The 9,754-nt window shown below is 44.3% G+C and overlaps 1 protein-coding gene across 1 annotated transcript in view; it reads left to right on the forward strand.

Moving 5' to 3' along the window:
- Positions 1–5,391, forward strand: part of syt7a (synaptotagmin VIIa) — a gene marked incomplete at its 5' end in the record, with an annotated part of 63,994 nt that extends 58,603 nt beyond the window's left edge. Inside the window, 5 exons of the mRNA XM_079278733.1 lie at positions 911–1,178; positions 1,873–2,042; positions 2,358–2,472; positions 3,086–3,285; positions 5,260–5,391. Coding sequence (XP_079134859.1) covers positions 911–1,178; positions 1,873–2,042; positions 2,358–2,472; positions 3,086–3,285; positions 5,260–5,364 — 858 coding nt within the window. The 3' untranslated portion in view covers positions 5,365–5,391. The remainder of the gene's footprint in view (positions 1–910; positions 1,179–1,872; positions 2,043–2,357; positions 2,473–3,085; positions 3,286–5,259) is intronic.
- Positions 5,392–9,754: the final 4,363 nt, after the last annotated feature.

Genomic DNA, 9,754 nt, shown 5'->3' on the forward strand with positions numbered 1-9,754 from the left:
AATCAAGCGAGACAAGCCATCCGAGGTGACTCACACTGTTTCGTAAATTAGACTTTGAAATATTTCACACTTGCTCTGCCTGTCAGTTCTAAAACCCATATTGACAAAAGCTGAGCAAGTGAGTCTTTTTCCACATTGAAATTTAAGCTCTAACCCAAGGCACTGAAATCAACAATTTCAGGTAATGCTCTGACAAAGAGTTTGCCTGCAAACCAAACGACCCGGCTGGTCTTTTTCAAGGTATTAGTGGAGACACTTGCACAAAGTGGTCTTTATGAACTCCCTCAAAGTCCTCAAACGCTTCATTCCAAATCAATGCTATTGTTGCAGAGGGAGAAGACAATAAAGGGCAGCGACAGAAGGTGGAGCCACGGGGAGAAAAGAAGTGGAGCTCAGCTTCGAGTGCAGAATGCTAACCTTGAGCTGTGCTTTAGTTCTCGCCGTGCCCCTAATGCAATGCTCTCTCTCTCTCTCCTACTCTTTCTGTTTGTCTCTCTCTCTCTCTCTCTCTCTCTCTCTCTCTCTCTCTCTCTCTCTCTCTGACTCTCTGTCCGCTGCCTTCTATCAGATAGTGGCCTTTTAGTGCACAGCAGTGATAAAGCAGTCAGAGTGGCTGTGAGGGAGAATGGGTGGTCTAAAGCTCCTCTATCTTTAATCTGAGCGCCTCCTGCCTCTTAAGAACATTAGAAAGGAAATTAAACTCTCTGTCTTCTTAATGTCAGACCTTTGAGCAGCTGCTTGAGTACGCCGTGATAGAAATGCAGCTCTAAAATCTCCTCTCATCACAGCTTCTCCCTGTCACGGTCTGTGTGCTTGTGTGAGAGAAAGTGTGTGTCCTTGGAGTGTGATGAGTGGCTGCTGCTGTTGCATGTATTTATCTTTATTTGATTGCATTTGTGGCCCCCGGCAGCTGTCCCCAGGATCGGAGGACGATGACGGTGAAGGGCCAATCAGTGAGAAGCTGGGCCGGATTCAGTTCAGCATAGGCTACAGCTTCCAGAACACGACCCTCACCGTCAAACTTCTCAGGGGCCAGGAGCTCCCGGCCAAAGACTTCTCCGGCACCTCCGATCCCTTCGTCAAAATCTACCTGCTGCCCGACAAAAAGCACAAGCTGGAGACCAAGGTCAAGAGGAAGAACCTCAATCCAAACTGGAACGAAACCTTCCTGTTTGAGGGTCTGTTGTTTCCACTCAGCTACGTATCAAAGAACTGTTATATATATATATATATATATAAAATAACTGTTTTTATTACATATTTTTCTATTCATATTTATATTTAACGTACAAATGTGAGAGTGGTATCGATCTTCTCCTTTAAGAAGAGGTGTGTTGCTCAAATCACAGGCTCACAAACCTAAGTTTGTAACATTGGTCCATTAAGTGTTAATGGCAACGACAAAGGTCTTAACCCAGAAAGAGCATTGTGGGAGTTGTGTGAAAATTCCCAAACAAGGTGGGAAATTAGAACACAGTTGTTGCATTTATAAAACCTTCAACTCTGCAAAATACAGATGTTAAGTACAGCAGCCTCCAGAGTGAAGGAGTGTCTCACCTCTGTATGATCGCAAGTTGTGTCATTATGACCAATGTGACCAATCTAAAACAGCCAAAATAATGTGTAAACGGTTCTAAAATTAGAAAATAGCCAGTGCTCTTGAAACATGAATGAGATAGTTCTTTGTAACTTGAGTGTAATAATCCCTCTCAGTCATTAGAGAGAGAGAGAGAGAGCGAGAGAGAGAGAGAGCACTCTGGCCTTTGCCAAATTCCTCCCTGTTAGCACGGTGCAGATTACACTGCACGCTCTGCTGTCAAGAATATGTTTCTCACCCTCTGTAACTTCCCTCTGATTCTGTGTCTGTTTTAGGCTTCCCTTACGAGAAAGTGAGAGAGCGCACTCTATACCTTCAGGTGTTGGACTACGACCGCTTCAGCAGGAATGACCCCATTGGAGAGGTGTCAATCCCCCTTAACAAGGTGGAACTGGGCCAGATAAAGACCTTCTGGAAGGAGCTCAAGCCCTGCAGTGATGGCAGTGTAAGAGCGGGAGGGATGGACGATGACACATCCAGTGTTTTCATTCAGATGTTCCGGGTTTATTAAAAGTGCAACGCCATTTGTTGAGTGCTCTCAGCATGTGAGCTTGATTGACGTAATTTCAGGGTGAGCAACGGGCTCAGCTATGCCAGCCTGGTCACTGCGTTTAGCATCTGCGTTTGGCACAAGGGGTTAGAGCAGTGATGTAAGATTGCACAACGAGCCAGTGAGTAATCTGGAGTTTGATGTTCCCTGATGAAATCTGATATCAGACTGGGGGATTCATACGTCGTCGTGTTTGTGTGTGTTCCTCAGGGGAGACGAGGAGACCTGCTGCTGTCTCTCTGCTATAATCCCACAGCCAACACCATCACTGTGAACATTATCAAAGCGCGAAATCTCAAAGCCATGGATATCGGGGGCACCTCAGGTACGTTTGTTTAGCCTTTTTCTTTCTTTTTACCCCTTGTTTACCCGTCTGAGACCCCTCTCCTGACATTGGAAGCTCCATATCCGCGTTAAAACATTTGCTGATCCGTCCAGCAGGAGACGGTTGCCTTCTAGCTTCTAAGCTGGGTTGCACCGTAGATAGCTGCACCTCTCCCTTTTCCCTCTATCTATCCTTCCTGCTCCCTCTCTTTCTGTATATCTATGAGGATCTGCTCCGCCAAATCTGTGTCAGCTCAGTCTGGTGCTAGTCTTTAAAGCATCAAGTCTCAATGGGAATTGATTTATGTGGCATACATTGTTATAATTACTGCTTCGTGCAGTAGCAGGAGCGGTGTATGCTCGTGTCACAGAATATGATAATGCACCAGAATTGGTAGTACAAATCCCAGGCCCTATTTCCATAAATACTTCCTCATTTGTATGTTTCCTCGCTCAGGGGATAGGTTGACCTTGAGCTCAAACTAGGTATCTGCTTCCCTGCTTCCTTCCCTGACTTACACAATGAAGAGGGCTGACTCTAAAATTCACCTTCCCAGAGCATCTTCAGCCTCGCTCTCATGTAAACTGCTGGTTTTTTTGCGGCCACATTGCAGATCCATATGTGAAGGTGTGGCTGATGCACAAGGATAAGCGTGTGGAGAAGAAGAAGACGGTGACAATGAAGCGCTGTCTCAACCCCATTTTCAACGAGTCCTTCCCCTTCGACGTGGCCGCCCATGTGCTGAGGGAGACCACCATCATCATCACCGTCATGGACAAGGACAGGCTCAGCCGCAACGACGTTATTGGCAAGGTAAGCCTTTTGTAGGCTTTGGTTCCAACATATGAGCCATGAAAGTGATGGCAAACTGAGTGAAGAGGCTTTCAGACTGGAAGTGGTCGCCACTGAAGTTGGTCAACTTGCGGTGAGGAAAAACGAGACAGTAATTAACAACTCAATGAAACACATACATTTTTCACCAGCGGTGAACAAACTAATCCAGGGGTCGGCAACGTTTTCTATCCAAAGAGCCATTTTGCCCTATTTTCCACCAAATAAAATTTGTCTGGAGCCGCAAAAGCTATTTGATATCACAGCTTATAAAGTGTTATATATCGTTATATTATATATACAAAAACTATAGTTTGTTGTATTTATGAAAATATAGAACAAGAATAAAGACAATTCTTGACATTTTTTTGCAATTTTACCTGATATCAGAATCAGAACCGTTTATTGCATGGTATGTTGAACATGCAAGGAATTTGGCGTGACGGGAGGTGCAAACATTTAACAATCAACAACAATCAGTGAAAGTAGAAACATTTAAATTTACAAGAGATATAAAATAAAGTAAGATATAAAATAAATGAAATATAAAGATGAAATATAAAATAAAATAAAGTGCACAAACAAACAGATAACAGGACTATAAACAAGTGAGATGGAAGTGTCGTGTAAAAGTGTCGAATGTAATAGAAGGGATGTGCGGGGGAGTGACCAGTGGGAATTTGCCCTGGGGATGACAGAGTCAGTGGGAGTCCCGGGCTCTGTTAATGAGCCCGACTGCGGATGGAAGGAAGCTGTTTTTGTGGCGTGAGGTCCTGATGGACCTCAGCCTCCTGCCAGATGGAAAGGGCACAAACTGTTTTTGTCCAGGGTGAGAGGGGTCGGCTACAATCTTTCTTGCTCGCTTCAGGCATATATATAACAATATCAAACTCTTATGAAGAGTTTGCTGCAGCAGCTGAGAAATCGTTTCTCTTTTTGGAGAACATCATGCGAGATATCTTCTTCGATTAGCGCGATGTTCCTGCTCTTCTTTCTATTTCCTCGTCTCAGCCCCGTGTGTCACGGTGTGTGTAAACCTCGCTCGAATCAGGAAACTTGTCAGAATACCGATATTTGATTGGCTGAGCTGCATCACGTGATGTGATTTGCAATGCATTGGTCGGTGTGTTTCCTGCACCGCCGAACAAGTGCCGTAACGGCTGAATAAGAGGCACCGGTTAAAGTTTAAACACGGTGCCCTATATGTATAATTCCGAATTATCGATCGGTTTTCAGTTCCTCGGTCCGGATCCGGTGCGCCAGTTGGGGACCTCAGGGAGCCACAACAGAGATGCTAAAGAGCCGCAGGTTGCCAACCCCTAAACTAATCAATGAGGAGAAACGGTGCAGGAACAACATTAGCTTCACCGTTTGATGTCGTGGTGCTAACCAGTTCCTCTATTTTAAAGCATAGTTCGACATTTTAGGAAATACATCTGTTAGCAGATAGTTAGATGAGAAGATTGATACCACTCTCATGTCTGGCAATTAAACATGAAGCTGCAGACGGTTAGCTTAGCTTAGCATGAAGACCAAAAGCAGGAGGAGACAGCTAGCCTGGCTCTGGTCTGGCTCTAGCAGTTACCAGGCAACCAGCGGAGACTCCAGGGAGTTTCAGCATAGCAGAAATAGGCTTCATTGATTAAGGCCTCAACAGCAAAATGTATTTTAATATCTATAAGTGATGCAGCCTGTGAGAGAACTGAGACCACGTTTCTTCCTTCATGTCAGTACCTTACAACTCATCGCCGCTGCTCCTCTCGCGTACCTGATGCCAGATATCACCCAAACAACGCGCTCTTTCATTAAAGATGCTGTCATGTCTGAATAAAGGCGACTGTTCGTGTAAATTCCACAAAAAAAACAAAAGCAGCAATGTTATGTACTCTATATCTGAAAAGGGTTATAGATTATTTAGTCTACGTTGTCATCCCTTCTCTTCTCCCCCTCTCTCAGATCTACCTATCGTGGAAGAGTGGACCAGCGGAGGTAAAGCACTGGAAAGACATGCTCGCTCGGCCGCGTACCAACGTCGCCCAGTGGCACGCTCTCAAGGCCTGATCGCACCGCCCAGCTTCCTCCGTGGCCCCCTCCCGTCTCCTGCTCCCCCCTCCTCCCTTCCCTCCTCCCACTCCCGTCCTTATGCACAAGACTGACTTGCTGCCAGGCTGCGAAACACGGGTACAATTAGCCATCTGCTCTATTAAACCTTTAAACTCTTTTTTTTTTTTCAAGATCTCTATTTCTCTCCGACTCTTCTCACTTCTTCTGTTCCATCTTCTTCATCCAGCCGTGTCTTGTTTTTCTGTGTCTCACCACTTTGCCAATGGTCCCCCTGTTTCTGACCCCCTGTCTGTATGTCTGTCTGTCCTTATGCACTTTGCCTGTGGCGTCCCGATATTCAGTTTCTTTGTCGACCGCTTGGTTCTGAACTGCACTTGCAGCTCCTCGACCCATTTAAGGTGCCAGTCCCGTGGGATCACAGAGAATCTTAAGTAACGATCTATTCTCATATAATCCTATTGCTTGACTATTCCAGGCATTCAATACTATACAGTCTGTACAATATGTACATATATATATGTTAATATATGAGGTAAACAGATTGGCAGAACTCCCCCCATACACATGCCTAATATACGGTATCTTATCCAAAGCCTGTCTGCTGTTTCCCATCTCTCCTGTCACTTCATTTGTCTCCTTGTCATCTGTCTCAAGTGTACAATATCCTCACCCCATTTCAGTCCTCTCTCCTTTTACTCAAAAGTGGTTTTATGTTCAGCTGAAGTTGTGGAAAGCAATCAATACTCTGTTTGTGATGAAACCAGCTGAACTCTAGATGGAACTGTTGATACTGCTGTCTCTTTCCTCCCTCCTTTTTTTCCTCTACGCTCTTCTTCGTCTCATTTTTTCCCCCTCATTGTTCCCTCTATCTCTTCCTCTGGCACAATATTAGTGTATCCGACCCTTTCTGGACGCCCCACCCTTATCGTATGTGTGCTGTGGGTGCTGTGCTGTAGCTCCAACAAAAATAGAGATTAAAATGAAAAAAACGTTCCGAAACTGGGAAAGCAGGAATACAATAAACTTATGAAATGGATCACTCCTGATTTTTCCAGACAAAGCCCTGACATGGAGAGAGAAAAAAGAAGATGAAAAAACAAACAAAAACAAAACAAAAATCCCCCCCCCCATGATACGATGATGTCATTTTTCACAGCATCACCAACTGAGGAAACCAAATTAAAATCTTCTTCCAATTTTAAGATGAAAACAGAAGCAAAACGTTTGTGCGCATGCATTCGGTTGTGTGTGCACACTTCTGTCTCTTCATTGACGCTATGAATTCTTCGTGCTGCCCTGTGCTGTTGTCTCGTGCTGATGGGAGTCGATCGCCGCCGATTTCGACTGTATGGTGTGCTGCGCTAATATGTGCCTAGTTATGTATGTGTGCGCGTGTGTGTGTTTACAGGAGCGACAAAATTCAGACTCGTCAGAAATCTTCTCTTTTCTCTTTCTCGTCTTGCGCTCTTCTTGCTCTTCTTACTGCCATTGTTTCCCCCATCCTCCTTTACTGCCCTGCCTTCTGAACGAGGGCACAGGAAAGTTCTATCTGCACTTTTTGAAAATGTAATAACAATAATAATGATGATGACAGTTTTGATGATGATTACAGTACTGGTGAAAATAAAGGGAGGAGTATCTGAAAGGGTGAGCAGCAGTTGGGGAGAGGAGACGTCTGCTCTGTGATTTCAGGGTTTGGAGATGAAGTGGAGGACACAGATGATGGGTGTAGGGCTCTCATCCTCCTCTTTTTGTTCCTCTTTTTTTCCCCTTCTCAGTGTGTGTGTGTGTGTGTGTGTGTGTGTGTGTGTGTGTGTGTGTGTGTGTGTGTGTGTGTGTGTGTGTGTGTGTGTGTGTGTGTGTGTGTGTGTGTGTGTGTGTGTGTGTGTGTGCCTGCTTCCAGACTCCTGGTGGCAGGCTGCTAGTGTCTGTGTTTTCACATTCATAAAGTCCTGTGAAGCGTAATCCTGTCATCTTTTTAGGATTTGTTTCTTTGCTGGAGCGGCTTAGTTTTTATGTCTAAATGAGCATCAACCTTTCAAACATCTCTCATGTTTGACTGACTTAGCAAGCAAATGGAATTAGTTCGTTTTGTCGTCAAATGTCCGTTAATGTAGTTCCTACTAACTCTGGCCCCATTAAAAACCATGCCTAAAATACTGAAGGCCCTGCAGTGGGTTTTATTTTCTCTGATCACGCAATGAACTGATAGTGTCTTTATGCTTTTGTGCTTGTTTTGATTCATGATGATTGAAGTCTAATCTGCACCAGGTCAGTCCTGGTCTGGTGTCTCTCTATAAGCCGGCCTGGGCAGCACACTGTGTGCTGTGAATGTGTTCTGGGCAGTGTGTTTCGTGCGAGACTCGGTGCTGGCTGCTGTGATGCACTGATCCAGTCCAGCACCCTTCAGAACAATTGGCCAGGCGTTGAACAGGGTCCACTGTTTTGACAGCCGCTGCCTGCAGTGTCACAGCACATTACACTCCCATTAGGTGGTCAGAAAGGAGCAATATCTGCTTTCTTGGACCCGAGGGACCCGCTGTTTGCCGAGGTAATACTCGCTGAGAATAAAAACAAAACTGTGGAGCGTGCTCATTAATAAGCATGAGGATGATGGACAGGTCTAAAGGCTCCTCAGTCAAAACAAGATGAATAATCATTAGGCGATCGCTGCGTGAAGCTGTGAAAACCAAAACGTGGTTTGAATGTGCAGGTGATTAGTCGACACAATGCCGCTGCCATTTCCTTTCACCGAGACGATATGTAGCTCAAGGAGTGATAAATTGGTATGCTACGAGGGTTTACAAAGCTCAGTCATCAGTGACCCTGTAAACTGGAGGATGTGGCTTTATTTTTAGTAACATGAGGCACAGAGTGATGTGGCTGATGCTCCAAGGTAGCCTGGAGGGCTGCAGGGTTTTTAAACTCACTGAGTGCTTTGGAATACAGACTTCTTAAAAGCAATTCCAATGAACACTATTTTCTATTTTTAAAAGGTCAAATGGCACAGTCATCAAATAATTAGTGACATTTGGGCAAAGGCCGGAGGTTGCTAAACTAAATGTGAAAGTGAAATGCTAGAAAAATGTGTTTCTTCATGTCATTGTATTCCCCATGAGTAACATTGACTTTACTTCTTCATTGTTTGGGGTCCCAAAGAGTTCAAAGTCATGAAGTATCGAGCTGATGAAACAATGTTTATGTATTTTGAGCTGTTAAAGAACATTGTATTTACAGGAAGAACATATGCAGAGTTAATTCAACAGTTATCTAACATTCATCTACATTAAAAGAGATTTGGTGACGGCTCATGGTCACAAAATTGACCACTATCTCTAAAAATGGCGAGAACAAAATACTCAAATGTGATTGTAATATTGTCTTTCGTTTAAAAAAGGATTTACTTCTGCAAACCAGTATTTGTTTTAAGTGTAAGTAAGTAAAATGTATTTATAAAGCGCTTTTCACAGACAGTCACAAAGTTAACAGGAGTAGAATTACAAACATAAAGAAACACAGTGGCATATGATCCATCACAGAGTATCCAGAAAGTTGTACTTTCCTTGAAATAACCAGAAGTCTCAAACCTTATGTTCTCCCACCGCCAGCAGTCAAACAGCAGCACCATTAGAATGGACGGTGAGCTCCGAGCCAAACCGTAGAGAGGAGAGAGCAATTTCAAAATCCCAGTTTTATTACACTGCCACCTGTCTCACGCCTCTAAACGCATTGCGTTCTGTTGGCACCAACACTGTCAGCACCGACCTTCAACAATGCTGAGCTCATGAATACAGCATGGCGGTGTTGCAGATGCTCCCGGTTGAGACTTTGTCAGACTAACTCCACTCCAGTGTACTCGCTCTCCTTGTGTTCGGACTCTTCTCTGTCTGTCGTCAGTGTTTCGTTCCCTGGCAAAGCCGACCGGTCGGTGCAAGGTTTTCATAATTACTGCGGTTTTAAGCCAAAGAAGACAGACGCAGCTTTGCCACTGAAATAGGAGCAGCTTAAGTTGCTCGTTAAACTCAACCCAGTTTATTAGATTCCTCTTTATTTCGTTTTTAATCCGTAGAGTGTTGGAAACGCTTTGTAATTTCTCTTTTCAAGTTTCTGCAAAATTGTGTGAACTTTAAGCACTGCCTTTAACAATTAGTCACAGCCATGGTAACCATTATACCTGCTAAACATCAGCATATTGCCATCGTGACTTTAGCAATTAGCTCAAAACTTGAGTACAGCCTCAGAAGGCTGCTAGCTGTCGACAGCAGCTGGATGAAGTGGGGGAGAAGACTTTTTTTCTTGTCTGAGACGTTCATGAAGGGAATGGGTGTGTCCGCCCCGAATTTATCATTGTCACCTGCAGCCTTGCCGTCCCTGTCTATCTAAATAA

This window comes from Melanostigma gelatinosum (genome assembly GCF_949748355.1).
Source record: "Melanostigma gelatinosum genome assembly, chromosome: 1".
NCBI lineage: Eukaryota > Metazoa > Chordata > Actinopteri > Perciformes > Zoarcidae > Melanostigma > Melanostigma gelatinosum.